The sequence below is a fragment of the Otolemur garnettii genome, unplaced genomic scaffold (genome assembly GCF_000181295.1).
Source record: "Otolemur garnettii isolate 467f Iridium unplaced genomic scaffold, OtoGar3 scaffold00014, whole genome shotgun sequence".
In the NCBI taxonomy this organism is placed as follows: Eukaryota; Metazoa; Chordata; class Mammalia; order Primates; family Galagidae; genus Otolemur; species Otolemur garnettii.
The window spans coordinates 13950629-13973203 of NW_003852409.1; the positions used below are offsets into that span (position 1 = coordinate 13950629).

The 22575-nt window shown below is 39.9% G+C and overlaps 1 protein-coding gene and 1 non-coding gene across 2 annotated transcripts in view; both read right to left on the minus strand.

The window, feature by feature from the left end:
- Positions 1-1000: 1000 nt before the first annotated feature.
- SVEP1 (sushi, von Willebrand factor type A, EGF and pentraxin domain containing 1) overlaps positions 1001-22575 on the minus strand; it is a 173991-nt gene continuing 152416 nt past the window's right edge. The window contains exons 43-51 of the mRNA XM_012802314.2: positions 20512-20667; positions 18015-18078; positions 15221-15397; positions 13750-13926; positions 10620-10790; positions 9032-9127; positions 7169-7264; positions 3531-3624; positions 1001-1285 (exon numbers count right to left, since the gene is read on the minus strand). Of these exons, the coding sequence (XP_012657768.1) occupies positions 1264-1285; positions 3531-3624; positions 7169-7264; positions 9032-9127; positions 10620-10790; positions 13750-13926; positions 15221-15397; positions 18015-18078; positions 20512-20667 (1053 nt within the window). The 3' untranslated portion in view covers positions 1001-1263. The remainder of the gene's footprint in view (positions 1286-3530; positions 3625-7168; positions 7265-9031; positions 9128-10619; positions 10791-13749; positions 13927-15220; positions 15398-18014; positions 18079-20511; positions 20668-22575) is intronic.
- LOC111723707 lies at positions 3240-3345 on the minus strand. The gene has a single exon (XR_002772198.1). It is a non-coding gene; the product is annotated as a U6 spliceosomal RNA (small nuclear RNA).

The window sequence follows — 22575 nt, forward strand, 5'->3', positions numbered from 1 at the left end:
CCACAGAAACATGACAAATCTTGTATCTTGTCCTCCCCATTTGACTTTCTATCACATACATTTTCCATGGTACTGTGTAATCTTTGAAGGCTGCGTAATATGCCATTCAGTAAAGGCAGCTCAAGGTGGCATAGTTTAGGGTGTCTCGTGGGGCATTTTCCCAATGCCCATATTTTCACCAATAATAATATTAATGCTACTATGAGCTTTATCACACTTAAAACTTGTTTCATATTAGCTCAAAGTATATAAAAATATTTCTAAGGGCATATATTACCACCCACTGTGGGCAAAGCACAGTGCTTTTTAATATCATTCTACTATATATTCAAAGGAAAGGGAATCAGCATCTCAAATAGATACCTGCTCCATCATGTTCACGGCAGCATTATTCACAAGAGCCCAGGTATGGAAACAACTCAAATCTATGGTGGATGAGTGGAAAGAGAAAATGTGTCTAGTTATGCACAATGGGATATAATCAGCCATACAAAGAAGAAAATCCTGGAATTTACAATGACATAGATGAATCTGAAGGATATTATGCTACGTGAAAAAAAGCAAGAAACAGAAACACAAATACTGTATGATCTTACTGACATGTGGAATCTAAAATAGTGGAACTCAGAGACACAGAGACTGGAATGGTGGTTGCCAGGACATGGAAAAGGGATGGGTGGGGGAAATGGGGAGACGTTAGTCAAAGTGTACAGACTTACAGTGATAAAAGGAATACATTCTGGGGTTCTAATCTATAGCCTGGTGACTACTGTTATTAATACTGCATCGTGTGCTTAGAATTTGCTAAGAGAGTAGATCTTCAGTGTCCTTATGGCTCTCTCTCCTCTCGATTATTTTCCTGGCTGACTCATAAATGGCACTATCCAGCAAAATCTTATTTAGTAGCAAAATATATTTTAATGGAAAAGTTATTTTCAGTGACTGAATAAGAATGTGGACCAGGAGCTTTCCCAACAGACAGCAGAAGATGGACATGTTGTGAGGGTGGAGCAGCATCTATTTAATATAATTTTTATATAGAAAATACAGGCATATTTAAAAAGGCAAACATATACGAAAGTATGGCACGAGGAATAACAACAGACATCACAGAATGAAAACGTAAACCCCAAAGAACACGTTTACCAAACGAACCAAGGCCCAGCACCATGTTGGACTTTCTTCGCATAACTTCCAGGATGCCCAGACGCTGCTAGGAAGAGATGAACCTGCTTTGGGGAGAGCCCCGTGGGTGTGCGGTGGCTAAAACCCCGTCCTCCTCTTCCTAGAAGAAAAACAAGATGGATTCAAGAGAAAAGACTGAACTAGCAAGGCAAGGGCTCTTTGGGGGATGATTACACCAGGATTCGGAGTCTCAGACACTGGGGCATTATCTGGGATGTTGTTTGTAGGGACGGGGTCATTCCCTAAGAGAAGAACGGGGCGGGGAGAACAGCTACTAGTTTATGAAAAGTTCTAAGAAGCAGCAGACTGGGTTTCAGTCTCGATTCTGTCACCAGTTTCCTGTCTTACAATCTTACATAAAATGAGAGACCTCAAGGTCTCTTAAAGAACAAACAGTTCGGGGTTTTTAGTTCCACCATTTGTTTAGGCTCAAATTTCTTAATCAATAGAACAAAAATATCTCAAAAATACACAGCCCCGTGTTGTCTTCAGCAGCACATATACTAAATCCAGAACCATACAGGGAAGATCGGTATGACCAAAGATGGGCACAGAGGGCAGAGGAAACACAAGAGAGTCCCAATGAATAGAAGTTTTCTAGAAGAATCTATTATGGTATAAGGAAGAGGAGCTGCCTGTCCCCTGGTGCTTGCTAGCCTCTCCTTGAATGCGGGATACACCTCTTGGCTTAATTTCCCATAATTTCTTGGATTTCTGTATCAAACATATGGATAAAAATTTAAATTCTGTTTTCTTTGTTCATATACAGTATTTTCATATAAATCAATAACAATCCTTCCCTTGAGGAAGGGAGAGCTCCTGTGGAAATATTTTGATGCTGGGAAACCAAGCAATCTCTGAGTTTCCCTTTCCTTATATACAAAATGAAGGTGTTCAAATATAAAGTCTGACTTATAAGACAGTTATAAATACTTTCTGCTCTTTCTGATTCACTGTTTTCTTCTTTTTACTCTCTCTCATTTTCTTAAATTCTGCTCTCACGTAAAACTGTCATCTTTATCTTGGCAGCTTCCAAATATATTTGTCTGTTTCAAATTTGCTTTTTCGAGGTCAGTATATCTTTTTCTCCCTTTGCAGAGAGGTGAGGACATTTATTGCCATAAGACATTTTTTGCTAATTAAGTTTTTACTTTAACAGCCTTTTTGTTTTTGCCAGTTGACTTTGGCATTCGGTTCCAAATGACATAACAGGAAATGGAAAAGTAAGAGTTATTTTCAGTTAATTGAATTCCCCACCTTAAAAAATAAATATAGAAATACTTGTTTGGTTTTTTTTTTTTGCAATTTTTGGCCGGGGCTGGGTTTGAACCCGCCACCTCCAGCATATGGGGCCAGCGCCTTACTCCTTGGGCCACAGGTACCGCCCTACTTACTTGTTTTTAATGCTTCCTGTAAGATGGCGTTAAGTGTACGTAATCCAAATCTAAGTGATGCAGTGCAGTACTGTACACTGAAAGTCTTAAAAGAGAGCTGATAATACAGTGACTTTGCACATTCATGAGGACAATGTTCCAATATTATAAATACGGTACCTATGACATTGCATAAAATGGCTGATATTTCCTGAGGTTTAAAAAGACACAAATGATATTTTAACTATTTTTTCTATTTGATTTTTTTGTTTTTATTTTTGTAATAATCTTTTTAAACTAGATTTGTCCGACATGAGAAACCGATAGAGAGAATATGTTTTTGCCTACATTTTCTTTTAGTCAGTTAAATATCATACATATAAACCCTAAACGTTTGAAATGAAACAAAAATATTTCACTGATTGAAGTGATCAGCGAAAGTTTTAATAAGTAGGTAAGATGTAACCTGGGACTTAAATGTAAAAATAAACATTTCATATCATTTTTAATACTGTTCTTTCTGGTAATCAAGAACTCAAACATCTATTAGGCCATTTTAAATAAAATTGATTAAGTTTACTATTTCTTTTACATCTTTGCACATGAAGGATACAATCTACTGTTCAAGAAGATGATTTATTTATTTAATCCTTTCTTCCCCTTTTTCTTTTTAATTGGCAAAATAAGAGGGAGTGCCTCCTGAATTTGCATGCCAGCTTTGTTCAGGGTCATACCAATCTTCCCTATATCGTTCCGGTTTTAGTATATGTGCGGCTGAAGACAGTACGGGGCTGTTTATTTTTGAGGTATCATTGTTCTATTGGTCAATCCTGAACTAATGTTTCTTAGCTTTGGCTTCCGTTCAAATTTAAGAGATTGTATTTCAAAATGTGTACATTCCAACTAGATAGTACTTCCTGGCTCTTTGGAGTCCATATGTAATAGGGAGACATTGGGTTTAGATCGTCTTACCTGGAACAGTCATGTCCCGTCCAAGCAGAGAGACAGTGGCATCGGTTTGGTCTCACACATTTTCCGCCATTTAAACAGGGAGACTGGCACACAGCTGGGATGGGAAATCATGCATTTATTTAAAGTAACACTTAGCAATTCTGAAGATGAGCATGAAAGTACATGGAACGAGACCTGCCTCTAAGTCCCACAGCGGGCACCCCCATTCCCCATGCGCCATTTGCATTATCCATTTCTGACACCCGCCTGGACCTCGCCTCCTTTATCCCTCCAGGCTAATTAATTTTCACACTGAAGTCCCAGGTTACATCCTACCTACTTATTAAAACTTTCGCTGATCACTTCAATCAGTGGACCGATTTTTCTCTTCTTTAATCTGTTTTAATTTCGGCACCCAGTCTGGGACTTTTACTGCTTCAGACTATGCATTTTTCATATGCTCAATTAGACTGCAAGTTTTTTGAGGAAGCTGGCAGTGAACTCCATGACCGGATGAGTGACTAAGTCAGGTAACAGCTCTTGTGACAGTAAAGCAGGCACATGGATTGTCTGGAACAACAGATGATTCAACAGCCCTCTTGTGTTTGGCTGGGAGACACATATTGTGGCTTTTATCAGCTTTCACTGGAATTACAGAACCTAGGCTAGGATTAAAAATTAACCACAGATGAAACTCTGAGAGGACACTCAAAAATTTCTGGCTCCTATATAGGTATCTTTCTCACAAATACACAGTCTCATGAGCAGACCCTTCATCTGTTTGATCAATTTGTTAAATTTCTCTTCTAATTTGGTTATCATTTCTCCAGACTTCATTGCATCTTACCAGTTTGGTTTCTGCAACTTCCTAACTAATCTCTCTCTTGTAAACCTTGCTTCCTGCCATTTTCCATACTGCTGCCAAAATCACTTTTCTAAAAGAGAATCTGATCTCACGTGATTTTCCTGCTTAAAACCTTTCTGTGGTCTTTCGTCGCTCCCAGGACGTAATCCCACATCTTGAACTCGGCACACAGTGCATTTCCTCATCTGTTGCTGTTCATCTTTTCAGCTTCATTTCCCCCCACACCCCTGTATTTTCTCTGTGGCTTGAGTTACAATTTGCTGAACACACTTCTGTGCTTTAGGCTTCATGCCTTTAGCTAGATGGGTCTTCTGGTGAGTCTCCCTTTTTCTCAGATTCTACCTGTCTTCACTGTTGTCATAACTCATTTTGTAGAACTTGATTAGTTTCCATCATCATCTAGCCTGGTGATCAAAGGCCATCTGCACACCGTCCTGTTTTCTAGATTACAATTCTGGAGGGCAGCAGCTCCTATGCTAAGGCAGCTACTGCAAGATGTGTAAAAAGGAAGACTAGATGGTTTGCTGTTATTTAGGAGATTATTCTAGTTAGAGAACAAAGGAGCTAAAAGAAATACAAATAAATCAGATCAATGGAGCTTTGCACAACATGATCTTAACTGTGTAACATCTGTAGAAATGGAATGTTAGAAAACAGCTTAGGAAGATATGGAACCAGTTCAGAGATGAGAGGAAACTTAGGCAGGCTCTGGGGTTAAAGAAGGTTGGAAAGAATTAGAGGAAACAGGGAGATCCTGAGCAAATAAGAGATTGAAGAGGAGGGACACGGAGTGGAGGGGAATGAGGAAGCCATTGCTGCAGGGGACTGTGTGTGGGCAGCAGGATGGGAAGGGAGTTGTGTTTCAGGTGTGTTGACGCCTGTCTGTGTAGCACTTTGGATGCCAAAGGAATTGGCCTGGCTGTGGAGATAATGGAGAACCATTTTAGGTTCTTAGAGCAAAGATATGGCAGAAGTAATACACTGGTGATGTGCAGCCTGGACATGGGGATGGGCAGGTCAGCTGGCAGACTCTGCCCGTGATCTTTTATTGGCTGGTGACAGGAAGGAACAGAAAGAACGATGGTATTGGTAATCTCTGATGAAGGGGAGGGAGAATTACAGGTAAGATGCCTGGAAAAAGGCAGGACTGGCTTGCAGGTGAGCAGGAGAAATGTGGATAAATATCAAAGTTGATCTGTTATTGAAAAAAAACAAACACTATACAGATTACTTTAGGAGCCTCAAATAAAACTTGAAATGTAGGCTCCAGGACATTTTTCCGTTTCCAAGTTCATGGACAGCTCAGTTTGGGCTTTAGTAAGGTGACTGCACATCTGATTTTGCCTGTGACAGCACCTTTCACTCCCATTTCCATGGTTTACTTATTTAGTTTTTACTATAAAACCAAAATTACCATCTCTATTGATGAAATCATGAATTGACAACAAAACGCCTGTCCGGTAGTCCAGAACATCTTATTTTGAAAAGGGGTTTTGAATATTGTTCTTTCCAAGAATTCAAATAAACTTAAAATGGTAAAACTTGACTTTATTTTCTCATTTTTTTTTTTAAAAAGAAAGCAGGCCTATTTCTATGGCTATGGGAACATAAAAGGCTCTTCACAACGCCATGGTTAAGAATGAATCCCTTAAAGTTTGTATGTGTGTCCTGGTTTCCTTATTAATAGTGTTCCTTTCACCCTCAAAAATGTATGGGTTTGGGCTAAGTTTTATCATCACCCCAGCCTGAGGGTTCAGGATGAGCTCAGGTGTCAGCAAACCTGTTCCACTATGCATTTTAACCCACGGAGTACAAACATTGTTTATAGAGTGGATGGCGGAGAGTTAGATCTAAAGCTAATTAAACATATAAGTTCTGTTCTTTTAACAGCTGCTTAAAATTTTTGAACATTAAAAACTGGTCATTTTAAACTGAGTTATTTGACATTTACTAAAAAGCCTCTTATATTTGGGCACTATGGTAGGCCCTGGGCGGATAAAGAAACATCCTTCCCTCCAGTGGGTGTGTCATCTAGTGAGGGCTGGGACAGGTGGATAACGGAGCAATAAGCAGATGTCAAAGTTCAGCAGGAAGTGTTGCTCAGGGCATACGTACTTGTTCGTTCCTAATCAATTGACTATGATTTGTGACCCTTGTCCTTGACAAGAAACCATCACTTTTGTGAGGTATTTTCATTTGAACTTAAATCGTCTTTGTTTTTTTCTGAACAGTAACTATGAATTTAGTACTTTAGCTTCCTAAAGATTAAAATAAATATCCTGGACTTCTGCCTAATGTCTTCCCTACATTCTGCAGAATCCAGCAGGTGACCTGAAGAAGGCTGACAAATGAGTCGACTTTGATGCTCTTTTCTGGCACGTGCCCCTAAAAGGTATTTTTTGCGAAGTGACGCAGTTCAGTCTTTAGACCCCCTATTTAAGGGACCATTGTGAGGAGTTCTTTTTCTTTTTTTTATTGTTGGGATTCATTGAGGGTACAAAGAACCAAGTTACATTGATTGCATCTGGTAGGTAAAGTCCCTCTTATAACTGTGTCCCACCTCCGAAAGGTGTCACACACACCGTGACCCCCCTCCTCCTTCCTTGTCACTGCTCCCCTTCCCCCACCCCCACCATGTACTAGGTCATTAACTGTCCCATTGTGAGGAATTCTTCAGAAACGTTGGTGCCCTTTCATCTTGTTCCCACCTCTGAGTCTGACTCATACTTACCCACATCCTCTGGGGCTTCCTGGGAGCAAACCATTAAAGAAACACAGCATGTGGGGAGCCTACCTGTATGACAGCGGGACCCTGTCCAGCCAGGGGGACAGTCACACTGATAAGGGGCCACACAGCGACCACCGTTCAGACAGGGGAGAATGCATATTGCTAAAAAGGGAATTGAAAAGGATTTGGTCAAAATACACACGCTCGGGTAGGTTCCAGTGTTCAGAAAACATGTTTCCGGGAGGAGTGAAACCTCGCGTGAACCCACTGGCTCATCTTCCCGCATGTGTCCTGCTTATTAATGAGCATCACTGGGGAAACAGTCGGGAAAGGGAGTCTGGATCCTCAGCCAGAGGCAATGACTCTAATGCCAAATGTACTTTCGCTGAGGACACACTGTAATCAATGTCTGCTAAGTGCTTTGCTTTAATTCTTCACAACATAAGCCGAATGATCTCCATTTATTATCGTTTCCAATCCCCATTACACATTATGTAAAAGCTCTGGCTGCCTGGAGGCTTTCTTCTTGTCTGGAGTTCAGTGTGAGGACCGGGAATCAGATGGGATACACTGTAAGCTAGTGTTTGCAACATTTCAGTAGTAATGGGACAGCCCACTCTTTCTTTCCTTGGAACTGAGACCTGACGATGACTGAATCAGGGCTTTCCACACCCTCTATGACAATTGTTTCTCCTAGAAATCTCTCAACTCTTTAAAGAGGCATCCTCTACTTAAAAGATGGGTGATTGTAGCCTGGCTTCTCAAAACCAGGTTCTCTAACCAGGAGTCTAAGGCAATGGCATTGATTAGGAATATACAATCTCAGGTCCCACCCAGATCTACCGATCTCCGAGAGGGCTCGTGTGTACATTAAAGCTTGGGAGTCTCTGGTTTAGTGCAGGAGGGCAGACTCAGCGGGTAGGCCAGCAAGGCCAGCTAAGCCAGGCCTGCCGCTGGGGCAGTCAGAGTAAATGCTCCCTGAGTTTTTGGATTCTTAACAGTATAGCAGGTTAAATCTGGGAGCCCTAAGTGCAATGGGGTGACTGGGGAGAAGTGGCAGGGAAAATATGATTTCTCTTCTTTTTAATCACTGTGAGAAAAGTGGCTTTGGTGAGTTGTCAGCAGCCCAAATTTATTTCCATCATCTGTAGGATCAAAGGTTACACTTAAAAAGCTGTAGAGTGCCTTACAAAATGCCTGGCTTTTAGAAGAAACCGGTATAGACCAATGGCCATCACATTAATGATTCCTAAAGGCTTATATACAACCACACCCAAGGAAACATGAAAACATTTCATCCTTACATAATTTATAAGATACTGAAACAAAGAGGAGTTTAGATATTTAAAAAAAATTTAAAACCACTTATTTACTCTCTTGGAAATTTAGATTCAAACATATTTCCATGAGGATCAAAAGTCTATATTAATGTATCAAACATTGTATAAAGAGGAGTGCCAACCTTTCTGGTTTTCTGGATTAGTAGAAATCATCCTTAATGACAGGAGTGAATGGGAGACTGCAAGTATTACCTGCAAGGTGCAGTGTTTTCCAATGCCATGCATTTATGCCAACTGCAGCAAGGGCTGGCATAGTACTTGGTAGATCTGAGGTAAGGGAAGAGGAGGGCTGGGAGACCTTATGAAAAGTTCCTTCCCAAGGAGACGCTTGTACATTTGTGCCAGGAGGCATGGGAAGATGACTTTAAATGGATTGTGATAACTGTATTTTCAATGTCATTATCATTCTAGATCTTCTGCAACCTACTGACGCATTCACATCAGCCCTATATGCTCTGTCTGGTCTGCTATGAGGATTTAAGCAAATAAAGTCCTCCAACAGTAAAGCCAGTTCCTAATAATTCCCCTAAGTTGGGAGCTTCCAGACAAAGCGCCCAGGACTCAGAGTAAGACTTGAGGATAGACTCACGTTCTTCGCAGAGGCGCCCCATCCAGCCGTCGGGGCAGGAGCAAGCATTTGGGCGTTGGCAGATGCCCCCATTCTGACAAGGGAACCGACAGACCGCTGGAAAAGAAGCAGTGTAGGTCATAAATCTAGGGGTGGCCGGAGGGGGCAGCTAGAAAATAGGGCTGCTTATTTACGTCTCGTGATGCTTCCTTGCCTCAAGCTTCAAGGAAGAGAAACAAGACTGAATCTCAAGGGGAAATTTTACTCTACGAAGGGGCATGGCGCTGGCTGCTGTCATTCCCAGGTTCCGCCCTAGCTTTACTGAGGCACAACAGACAACTGCAGATTGTATATATTTAAAGTTCATGGCTTCATGTTTTGATATATGTGTAAATTGTGAAATAATCACCATGATCAAGATAATTACCATATTTATCACTTCACATCATTGCCATTTTCTCTCTCTCTCTCTCTCTCTCTTTTTTTGTGGCAAGAACACTTAAGATTCATCCTTTCAGTAAATTTGAAGAATATAGTGATGGATTGTTAACTGTGGTCACGTTGCTGGGACCATAGTTAACAATATTCATCTTGCATAATTGAAACTTTGTATCTTCCGACTAACATCTTCCCATCCCCACTCCCTCTCAGCCCCAGGGAGTCACACTTCTCTCTGTTTCTATGAGTTTGATAATTTCAGATTCCACATATCAGTGGAATCAGGCAGCATTTATCTTTCTATGTCTGGCTTGTTTCTGACAGCACAATATCCTCCAGGGTCATCCATGCCATTGCAAATGGGAGGATTTTATACTTTTTAAAGGCTGAATAATATTCCATTGTGATGTACATGTATCCACAGACACACACATTTTTTTTATCCATTTGTCTGTTGGCAGGCATTCGGGTGTTTCCATATGAAACACCCAACACTCATTTTACTCCTGCCTTTACGTGAACCCTGGCCTAGTCCTTAAGGATGCTCCACGTAGCAGCCCTCTCAAGGGGGGCTTGCCCCTTCCCTACATCTCCTACCTCCCATGCGTTGGTGCTCTCACCTCTCCTTGCTGCTGCCAGACAGTCCCTTTCTCCTGTTTCTTTTGAGGCCCGTGCCATTTGTCCTTTGACTTCCTCAATTTTCCCTGCCCCACAAATCATGAAAGGCTTTATAGTCTTTCCAACCCAAATCCGAATCCAAACATTGTCCACCTGGGCAATTCAACCAACAACTTCATTACTTGTCCAGTTCCTTGTTACGCCTCCCTTTTGCACTGGTTCTTGGCTTTCAACAAAGATTTGTAGAATGAGCAAAATAATTACTATTATTTGCAAAATAATCATAATTTTATTAGAAAAGTATGAGTTTTAGAAGGACACAGCAGGCTGCCTCATTATCTCTTTCCATTTTGCAGAATTTCCAGCACAGAACTGAAGAGTTCTATTTGCACATTTTCAAAACTCAAACCATACAGTGAAGAAAACTGACACAGCTCTGGAGAGAAATCCAAAGAAAAAAAGCAGCATGCATGTTAATTGCTGGCCGTCCTGGAGTTGCACACACATTTCCCTGAAGCTCCACTAAGAAGTAACCATTCAGATGTCCCCTCACCTCTGCAGGTGGGTGGTGACGTCCATGTGCCGTTTCCCAGGCAGACACTCCTCAGGGAACCCTCCAACATGTAGCCGCTGTAACACGAGTAGGTGATCATGTCCCCGTACTGATAACGGATGCCTCGCGCAATTGCATTTTCCACATGAGCCGGTGGACCGCATGAAATTTCTGCGGGAGAACAAAACAAAAATTAAACTGCGCTACTAACCCAGACTGAGAACACAGCCTCCGCTCTGAGACCGAATTTAAGAGCAAAGATGAAACAGATGAGGTAAACATTTTCACTTGTATAGTATCTAGAACACTAGGCACTAAAAGAATAATCTGCTGCTGTTTAGAAAAATTAGATGTACAAGGTCAAAAATTATTTTGTCTTCTGATTCAAATGCTGAAGCTGAGCTATTTCAAACTCAAGGAAGCCAAGAATGAGCTCTTTGTTTCCTTTGAGACAGAGTCTCACTTTGTTACTCTCTGTAGAGTGCTGTGGTGTCACAGCTCACAGCAACCTCTAACTCTTGGGCTCAAGTGATCCTCTTGCCTTAGCCTCCTGCGTAGCTGGGACTACAGATGCCTGCTACAACACCTGGCTATTTTTTTTGTTGCAGTTTGGCCGAGGCTAGGTTTGAACCCTCCACCTTTGGTATATGGGGCCTATACCCTACCCACTGAGCCATAGGCGCGGCCCTCAATTTATACACCTTGATGAGGCTTATGAAATTCAGTGGTTCATATTAGTTTTCCTCTTTCTAATACTGTACTTTTGCAACCTGTGTTAGATTAAATGACAGCCCTCTTTTAAAAGGGCCAAATATTTAAATACAATTTTTCATAACTAATTTGGTTTGCAAATTTTCCAAGACATCTTAATTAAAGTGATTCTGAGATGAATCACAAAGGCAAGGCTGGGACTGCAGTCAGGATTCTAAATCAGTATCCAGTTTGTGGAAGTCCAATTTGGGGTGAAGGAAACCCATGGCTTCTAAAATGTCACTTTGCTGTCATTATACTATTAAAAACTTGTGAGAGGAGACAATCAATTTGTATGATCTTTCTAAATTTTCTTTCTCTTCTAAGGTGGCTGAAGTATCTATAATGTTATCAGAAACCAGAAAGAAAGGAACACAATGCGGCCCGTTTGCTCAGACAAGTAGGGTAGGACAAAGCAATACTGCAGGGCTGTAAAATCACATTAGGGGCTCGGATACCATCCCATAGAAACACTGAAGTGAGCTCCTTATGCTGAGGATCGCCAGGGTATGAGTGATAGTGAAAGTGGGATTTGATTAGGCTGTCAGCTCAGCTTGAATGGATCAGAGGGGAAGAACTTTCAGGTTGGGGCAATAGCACCTGGCGAGGTCATGGTGGGCTGCTGGCTAGTTCATAGCAGTAATTATCAAAGCACGAATTTCAGACCACTGATAGGACAATCACTTAGGGTTCTTACTAAAAACACACATTTCTGTGGTTTCTGGCTTGTGAAGCTGTATCCTACATCCTCTCCCTGGGTGATTCTCAAATACACTAACTTTTAATCACTAATTCAGCGGGATAAATATCAGGACTAGGTGAAAAGAATGAGGAAGGGTGTGGCTTATGTGAGAGAAGGAGATTTTGTTCTAAGCCAAAGACTTCCTGTCTCAGAAAATGTAAGAGAAGATTGAAGATAACAACGGTGGAACTGTCTCCTCTCCAAGGCAAGCCCTCACCCTCTTGAGAATACTGAGGAATAATTAAGCACGCACAGAAGGTACATTTGTGGTAAGTACATGTCTCTCTGCTCTTCCGGTGACTTGAGAGAAGTCTCAGAGGGTCAAGGTCCAGGTGAAGATTGATGGTTGGAACAAAGCCACCTGGCCTGTTCTCTTTCAGGCTGAGGCTTCCACTACCCTGGAGTGTCAAAGATAAACTTCCAGCTGACATAGACTTCTTTCCACTTCACTAGGGGTAGATTTCATAAGCATCTGGGAACCAAATCCCAGCTAAAACATAGCACACATTTACCTGGGGTAAAATCAACATTCTAATGCTGCAGTGGGCTGCCATGAAAATTCAGGGAATCGGGCTAGACTTTTGCATGTCTTTCTATTAGGTGATATTGATAATATGTACCAATTCATTTATTCTTCATAAACCCCCTAGAAGATACCTGTTATACCTACAAGACAGGCATAACTGGGGCTATTAACAATCGGCAGCCCTAAGACTCAGAGTAGTTAAGGCACTGGCATAAGTTTAGAGTTAAAAATTTTGAGGATAGAATCCAAACCCAAGTCATCTCTGATTCTAGAATCCCTGTGGCCTTCACACATATATTTCTTATTTCATGAATTGGAGTGCAAGCGTTCTGAAGATGGGGACCACTGGTGGCATAACATGTCCTCATACTAAGTAGCCTAGGGCCTTGCAAATGGTTAGACTCAATGAATATTTTAACCAATTGCTGTAGAGGGAGGATCTTGGACAACAAAGGAGCTTGGAGGGGAGGATGTTGAGCAAGGAGATGTTTAAATGGAGGGAGAAAGTGTGTATTAAAAGATGTCAAGAGTTATCCCAGAGCAGTCAGAGATGTCACCGTATGGCATGGATGGAGCAAGATGGTGCCAGCCCAATGGTTCTCAAATTGTGATTCCCGGACCGGCAGTAAACTCATCATCGACACCTGGGAATCTGTTAGAAATGCTCGTTCTCAGGCCTCACTCCAGACCACTTAATCAGAAACTCTGGAGGTGGGCCCCCGCAATCTGAGTTTTAACAAGGTGGTTCTGAGGCAGGCTCAAGTTGAGAACCACCATGGAATAATTTTTGTTTTACAAAGCCTCTTAAAGGATAGTTTGGGGACTCCGCCAATCTGGGGAGAAGCACGTATTTTAAATCCAATATCTTCCTCATTCTCAGAAGAGTACATTTTGAAAATCTGTTCTGTGAACTCTGGTCAGGTAGGTTTTAGTTCAGTTCAGAATAGTATTTAAAAATTTTTTTTTTAATGTTTGGAATTCAAAGTTTTTCAAATTTTACGCATTAACACAGAAGAGATCTAAATAGCTACGACTAAGTTACTTGGTGGAAAACAGCTTCACAAGGACGGGGAAACATTTCACCCTAACGACACTGACTGGCTTTGACTTACTTTCACATTTGGCACCTGTCTGTGTCCACGTCTCATCAGGATTGCAGGTAATAATGCCGTGGCCCTGGAGCAGGAAGCCTTCCCTACACTTGATGGACACATTCTGATCAACATAGAACTCCTTTTCCGAAAGCAGAGCATTCTCAGGGATCACAAAAGGAACAGGGCATGGATTTGCTGTGAAAAAGAAAAGAAAATGCTTACTGACATTTTCCCTCTTTGGTGAACTGAATTCTTTGAAGACAGAGTAGGGGTCCTACAGGGAATGGGTTCTCCATGATGCTAATATGAGATTTAAAATACAGAACGTCCAACATTCAACACAGACTTGTTTTGAATCCACATGTAAAGATGAAATCAGAAAACACAAGTGATTTAACCACCAACACAAGATCCTGAAGGTCGAAGATGGCAAATTCTGTAGTTGTCTGAAATTATGGACTATGGACAATATTTTTGATTTGTTTTTGATTAGTGCTGGGGAAACAAAAGGCATACTAGAACTCAAGGGGTCGACCAAACGTTCCCTTAATCTAGGGAGATCTTCAGCTTCCTAGCTGAAGAACAGTAAGAACACAGAGTCAATGCTTCTGTCACTTTCCTTTCCTATATTGAATATCCTTCAGAAAAATGGAATAGGAAAACCATGAGACGTTTCTACACCAGACGAATATGACTTCAGAACCACACTTCAATGAGCAGGATGTTAGAACTGAATTGTGGAGTTCTCATTTTTTATTAATAAAAATGGATTTTTTTTTTTTCAGTTTTTGGCCAGGGCTGGGTTTGAACCCACCACCTCCGGCATATGGCGCCAGCACCCTACTCCTTTGAGCCACAGGCGCTGCCCAGAATGGATTCATTTTTACAAGTTTGAAGGAAACCTAGGAAATGATGATGGTGCTAGGCTGGCTTGATGCATGTGTGTGACACACATCAATACATATTTTACGTAATTTCAGGTTTTCTGATTTTAAATGGGTACAAAAGAAGTCTTAGAGTAAGGCAGGCTTCTGCTGTTACTACATTATGATACTTTCAACAGTAACCAGAGTTCTTTCAATGCATACTTTGCCTGTGAATATTATTTTCATTTGAATCATTACAACTACTCTTCATTTACCATGTTCTATTCTGTGATTATACTATACTAACATTTTACTTGGAACAGGCTTTCTTTCTTTACTTCTTTCCTACCCCCAATTGAATTCGTTGTATGAATTCTTCATTAAATCGCATTTTCTCTCAGTGTGTTTGGCTTGTAATCACCCAAACGATCTGATAAAGGTGCTTCTCAGACAGGACTTGGGTAATAACAAGTAGGTTTTTAAAATACCCCGTGGAATTCAGTCTTAGGAATTGCTTTCTCTGGGCCAACCTCTCTCATCAATGGAGTTGCCTCTGTGTTTTAGATGGGAAACTAGTCATGAAATCAAATCTGATTATAATCCCTCCTGACGTCAACACACACGTTTGCAGAGAGGAACGGGGTGGCTCCAAGTTCCATTTTCTGTGCACTGAGCCTCCGACAGCCCTTCCAGGGTATAGCCTCTGTTGCAGGAATACACCACGCTGAGTTGTCCCATTGTCGTATTTTCAATGTCAGCCTTGCCGTTTGGAAAGTCATGTGGAGCTTCACATCTAATCTCTAAAATGAATAAAAGCCTTGTATTAAATGCTTCTCTGAATCTGCTTTCCTTCTTTTGCTATGGTTGCCAAATGCACCTTATATAGTTTATAAAATACAGTAAAGCCTCCATAGGTGACTACCCAAGGGACTGGAACAAATTGGTCAACATACAGATGTGGTCAAAATAAAGAACTAGGCCTACTGTACTGATACTCAAGTGTGGTGCATGTCCAGTCTCTGAAAATTAGGTCAACTTAAGGAAGTGGTCACTGTAGGGAGGCGGTCCACTCTGGGGGTTCTACTGTATTACAGCCTACTCACAGACAGGGGAAAGCAGCATCCATAAATATTGGATTAATACTCCATCTGTCTTTATGTATGTTATTGATAATGCTGGAGGGAGAAGGTATGGATGGCTGGGTGGGTAAAATAAGAGAATCTCATTTTTAGAATTGTTCCAATGGCTAAGAACTTTCCATACAATTCCACATTTATTTCTTAACAATACTTAGGTTGTAAGATACAGAATACTGTGTGAAATTTGAGAATCAGAGAAATAACAAATATATTTTCAGTGAAGTATGTCTCAAATATTGCATAGGACGTATTCACATGTACACATTATCTTTGTATCTGCAATTTAAACTTAACTGCGTGTTTTGTGTGTTTGCTTCTTCTAAATCTGTCAGCCTTGCTCACAGCGACCCTGAGATGATCTGACTTAATAGGGGGAGAAAAATGAGATTCACAGAAATTAAATAATTTGGTCAAGGTCATACTGCTTGTAAAAAGAAATAAAATATAGAATTATCAGAAAGTAAAACATAATAGTAAGAATAAGAATAAGGACCCAGGAACTTGGATGAAATTAGAGTAGGGATATTTTAGATTTCTTCTGGGAGATCTGAAGGCTTCATAAACAGATGGGGATTATAGCGTGGCCATAAAAAATAATATTGCCTCATTGTGAGAAATGTTTTTAACAGGTATGTGCTGAGAGGGAAGCAGTATTACTTTTTCTAGAATCCCCCAAACTAAGCTTGAGTCTTAACTTTATGATTTTTGTGAAGGCATAGAGGGTAGTTCTATAGTAGTGTGTCTCAATTTTCATTGGATATTAGAGTCTCCTGGGAAGGGAAGCTTTTATGGCCTATCCCAGACCAAGGAGTGAGCATCTCTGTATTGAGCTCCACCTTTTGTTATTATATTCAAAATCCCTCAAATGATTCTAATGTTCATTTAGAATTGAGAGTCCCTGGATTAAAGGTCAATGGGCTTCTTTTAGCCTCAAGAGTCTTACATGCATGGGATCATGCATCTTAACCTTGGATGTACTTTTAAATCACCTGGAGAGCTCTAGAAAGGGGGGTTACCGATGCTCAGTCTCAAAGGTTTAATGTGATACTTCTTAAACTGTTGTGTGCATGGGAACCATCTAGGGATCTTGTTAAAATGCAAATTTTGATTTTTTAGGATTGGGGTGGGGCCTGACAGTCTCAATTTTGAATTGTACTGTGAAGTTTAGATTCAATCAGGGGGCTGCCCTTGGGGATCTGGAGGGTCACATGTGGCCTTGAGGCCATAGGTTCCCCTCCCCCACCCCCCATGGAAGATTCTGGGCTGATGCAGTGGCTCACTCCAGTAATCCTAGAACTTTGGGAGTCCTAGGCAGGAGGACTTAAGGCCAGGAGTTCAAGATCAGCCTGGAGAACATAGCAAGAAATAAAAAAAATTAGCTGAGAGTGGTGGTGTGCACTTGTACTCCCAGCTACTCAGGAGGCTGAGGCAGGAGGATGGCTTCACTCCCGGAATTCAAGGCTGCAATGAGTTATGATCACACCACTGCACTCCAGCCTGGACAACAGAGTGTAATCTTATCTTATTAATCTACCCCAGAAGATATGGTTGAAACAACAATGAATAAGGATTCAAGATCCCGGGGTCCCAGTGCCAGCTCAGCTACTAAATCGATATTGATTTCTACTATCACTTCCCTTCTCATAGACCTCATTTGTTTATTGCTCAATCAAGAGGCCTGGACTAGATCATCTAAAATTGGTTTGAAACCACTGTATCTCAACACATTGTCTTTTGATAGAGGAAGCATGTGGGCCATCTATTGGGAATAAAGGCATGTGAATTAACCCAGATAAACTTGGTCATTCTCTGTTCTCATAAAACGAATTAATATAAAAGTCCACACAAAATGTGAATATTCATTTCTTTGACAGATGGACAAATAGCACTTAAAAAAGATGCCAGTATTGTTTGGTACTGTCTTCAAATAAAACAACTCTAAGCCTTCTAATTTATAATTATTGGGGGGAAAAGTCCTCCAAATGCAAATAAATTCAATAATTAACTAGTTCATAAACAGAATGTTTTCCATTCCAGAGTCAGTAATCTTGTGTTGTATTCCAGTTTAATCATTAATCTCTCACACAGTTTTTGACCTTTTTGTTGGTTTGCTGACCTTGAGCAAAAGCTCATTAAAGGTTTTCATACAGTTTATGAAGCTGGTTGAAAAAATTTTTTTTTCTCCTGACAAAATTGATCTACAATGAAAATGTAGCCACCTAGTTATTTTGTGTCTTTACGTGTCATTTTCAGGGCTGTTAAGTGTCATTTAACTTACTTTTGCAAGTTGCTACCTCTCCACTCCACTGTCTGTTCTCCTGACAGACACGTTCCCTGTTTCCCTGTGAAGGAATGGAGAAAGGTCATTGACAAGGTCATAAGTGTATAATAGAAAGATAATAAGGGACTGTCCTGACTCGTCAAGCAAATAATTGATTCTATGAAATTCAATGTTTCTTAAAAAGATGTATTCATTATTTTCTTCTTATTAAACAAGTAATATATGTTCATTATAGACGATTGGAAAAGAGAAAAATAGAAAGTTTTCCAGGATTTTTCATCCAGAGATAAACATTGTTAATATTTGCTATGCTTTTTCAATTCTTATACTTATGTGTGCCTAGGGAAACATACTTTTATGATTTGTGAGTTACTCTTTATTATTCATAATTTTGAGGAAGCAGATGGTGAATCTATAAAACGTGCTTCCTAACCAACTAACTAATTATTTGGGTACTTCCAGAATGAAATGTACTTAACTGGTTCATTTTAGTCAACAGTTTAGCATTTTTCCACCCAGTATTACTTTCTCTTTGTTCTCTTTTCTCTAATGATTCAAATGATACATATTCTGTCCTATGTCAATTTTTATTCTAATAAAAACTCGAATAAATTATCAGTATTTTTTTTTTTTTTTGGAGACAGAGTCTTGCTCTGTCACCCAGGCTATAGAACTGTAGTGTCATCATAGCTCAGAGGAACCTCAAACTCCTGGGCTCAAGCAATACTCCTGCCTCAGCCTCCCACGTAGCTGGGATTACAGGCATGCACCACCATGCCTGGCTCATTTTTCTATTTTTTTGTAGAGATGAGGTCTTGTTCTTGCTTAGGTTGGTCTCAAACTATCAGCAACTGTTGACTAAAAAAATCAAACACCATCTGCTGGCTCCCTCCTTAGTAAGCTGCAAAATTTATCATGCGTTTCTTTCTTTTCTTTTTCTTTCTCTTTCTTCTTTACTTTTTCTGTTTTTGATGAATTAAGCTGGAGTTTAAGACCTTGGTTAGCATCAATTTTTCTGGACCTAATGTGTCTGATTTTTGACAATTAGCTTAGATGTTTAAGCTTTAGAGTCATAAAACCCATTTGACTTAAAGTGATTTTATAACATGATTATCCATTTTTTGAGTTTTTCTTTTGATTTATTCCTCAGCTGGCTTTAGTACTTTTATTTGAGTCTTTTGAAAGGTTCCCCGCTATCTCATGTAACAAGAGTTTCCAGGCAATCTTTTATATTTCTTGCCCCATACCTGGAATTGGCTATTTCTCCAAGTAACTGGACATGACTAGTTCAGAGGATTTCTCAACTGTTTCTAACAGGTAGCTCGGAGTGACAGCAATTCCTATGGTACCTCTCTCAATTTTGTGGTTAGCTCCAAGATGTTTCCAAAATTTTTCAGGGAAGTTATCTACTTTCTGAAATTTAATAATTCCTCAATTTTCTGTTCACAATTTTATACTACTTTTCATAAATCACAATATTTCTACTCTCATATGAAGAACAACTAGCTTCAAAAACAGGGAAAATCCCCAGTTGCAATCAACTGTTACACGATCATCCTTCCTTTTTCTTTTTTTAAAACTTTTTGAGTCATAAAACAAGATCCATATAAACCTGGTTCCAGCTTTTGTATGCCTGTCTGATGATAACTCCTTGACTGCATGTTCAGAAAAAATGGGCTATGCTATACCAATTTAACAGGTGAGCGGCAGGGAATACATCTGCAAAATCTATATAGAAATACCACCATGCCCGTAAAAAGTAGAAGAGTTTCCTGAAAAACCAAATGATAATGTTACATAATGAAAACAGGTCTTTTAAATGTCCAGTTTGGGGACATTGTAATGCTTTCCAGCAAAACTAATTACAGCCCTCCCACTAAAGTAAACAGGGATAAATAGGGAGCCCTGAGTACCGCTGGCTTCTAATATTATACAAAGGGCATGGTCTCAAGAATGAAGCTGGTATTTGATTAAAACTTCTCTGAGGATTTTTTTCAGGCCAGACCTGCTTTAGGAGAACTTGGTATCTCAGCACCAAGGTATATGAGGCCATTGTTTGAAGGAATCCTGGCTTCGCATATCTAAATCCCTGTGGTCTTCGCATATCTAAATCTCCCCATGGTGACAAGTGAATTTCTCTGATGCAGAGTATGATTGGCAGCAAACCAACACCCAGGTTTACCAGTATCTGTCTGTGGTCTGCAAACTTAAAACACACAGATTTAACAGTATCCGTCTTGTGGGCTGCAAACTCACTTCCTTTTCCTTTCCATGGCTTCAATTTCATAGTTTGAGGCTTATGCCACTTTTTAAAATTATAAGTCACCTTAAATATTTCCTAGAAAATATTAGCCTGGAAGGCAACAAAGTGTAATAGAATCTTTTAGGATGAAAATCAGTGAAACAAATTCGTGCTAATGCTAAAAATATTCCCAAGTATGTCAGAAAAAAAAAAAAAAAAAGAATTCTAAGTTAACAATTTTTTTTTGCTTACCTCTAATTCATAGCCAGATTCACATTGATAAATAATTGTGCTTTCAAAGCTGTGTTCACTGCCAACCACAAATCCATGTTCTGGACTTTCAGGTTTTCCACAAGAAACTGGACTACAGAATTCGTCAGAAAATAATGGCTCCCAGGTACCATCAAGCTAAGTGACAAGAAATTGTGAACTGGATTTAGGTGTTACTATTTACGAATGAGGAAATTTGCAAATTTCAGTTCCAGGGCAGAATAATCCCCAAAATGATAGTCAAAGGAATTAGAGTTGGGTCTTACTTTTGCTATTTACTGTCTGTAGCCTTAAGAAACACACATTAATTATTAGAGGGCCTTCATAGTCACCAGGAAACAGTTTTAAAGATTTCTTAAGCTCATAAAACAAGCATTTTCTTCCTAATAGAATCTATCAAAAACTCAAGAACACCAGGAAGGACGTTTTCATTATAATGCATGAGGCCTGGAAGGTTGATACAAATATTCCATGACTCTCGTACACCAATTCCCCCTCGCATTTCACATGAGTTCACATTTTAAAGTTTATGAGAAACAGGGCAGCACCTGTGGCTTAGTAGGTAGGGCGCTGGCCCCATATAGTGAGGGTGGCGGGTTCAAATCCAGCCCTGGCCAAACTGCAACAAAAGTTTACGAGAAATAGCAAATTTTTGGCATACTACTTGAAGGTTAAAAAGATGAGCTTCCTTTTCTCTATTTCACAGGAACACCTGAAAATATTTTTATCATGTATTTTTATTTATTTATTTTTTTAGAGACAGAGTCTCACTTTGTTGCCCTCAGTAGAGTGATGTAGCATCACAGCTCACAGCAACCTCCAGCTCTTGGGCCTAGGCGATTCTCTTACCTCAGTCTCCCAAGTAGCTGGGACTACAGGAGCCCACCACAACGCCCAGCTATTTTTTGTTGCAGCTTGGCCGGGGCCGGGTTTGAACTGGCCACTCTCAGTATATGGGGCTGGCACCCTACTCACTGAGCCACAGGTACTGCCCTTTTATTATATATTTTTGAAAGGGTCATGTAATAAAAAACTGTGATATACATATATACATGTGTGGACCTATATACATATGTATGTTTCACCACTGTAGTTAGAATTAACATTTTTCAGGCTTATAGTAAGTAAAGTGAGGCACACTCAGATGTATTTCTTAAAGATTGCTATGCTATTGTTAATATTTTTCTGATTTCTTTGAGGAAACAGTATATGAGTTGGATAATGGCTTAAAACAGTCTTTGAGGCTCACCCCTTCCTTATTCTACATATGAGTCAAAAATAATAGTCAAAAGTAATTTTGTATATATATTTGGATCATAGTAATATGATAATATAAATTATATTTATAATTGTTTCATACTGTAAATAATGATCTAATAAACATTTTTTACATAAATCTTTCTAGGTATTACTAATGACTTATAAAGCTACAGTTTGATATAACTGGAGTTTATTTTGGTCCCTTTAACTTTTTGCACAATGGTTACTTCATTGTATAAGAACAAGTTATTAGCAAATCCTTTCTCCAGAGTCTTGTGATGAGTCCTTCATCAGAATCTACTTCTGACTCATGTCTTCTGTTCTATTCATTTTTCCTTCTACCTAATTTTACACAAACACTGCACTGGTAAGAGTTTTGAATTCTGTAATGTCTCAAACTCTGGAGGGACTGGTCCTCTTTTATATTTATTTTTTAAAATTTGCATTGATTTCCTCATCCATTTATTCATTCTCTGGATGACAGAACCACTGTGTTACATGATAGCAAGATATTCCTAGGTACTGTACACAGTTTTGTACAGGTGACGCATTTGAACTTTTAGAGAGGGTCTTATTTTACATTTTAGACCAAAAAATTAAACTAACACTAAAGCAAAGGAGAGGGGTCATAGCATATGTGGAGAAAGTAATGAGGGTTGTCAAAAACAAATCATAGACTCTTGGAGAAGAGGGCTCACATTTTGAGAGCATGATGACTCTGGCAGTCACGGACTTGCACCTTTTGGTGATCTGCTTTTAGGTTTGACATGAGCCAATCCCTGAGCA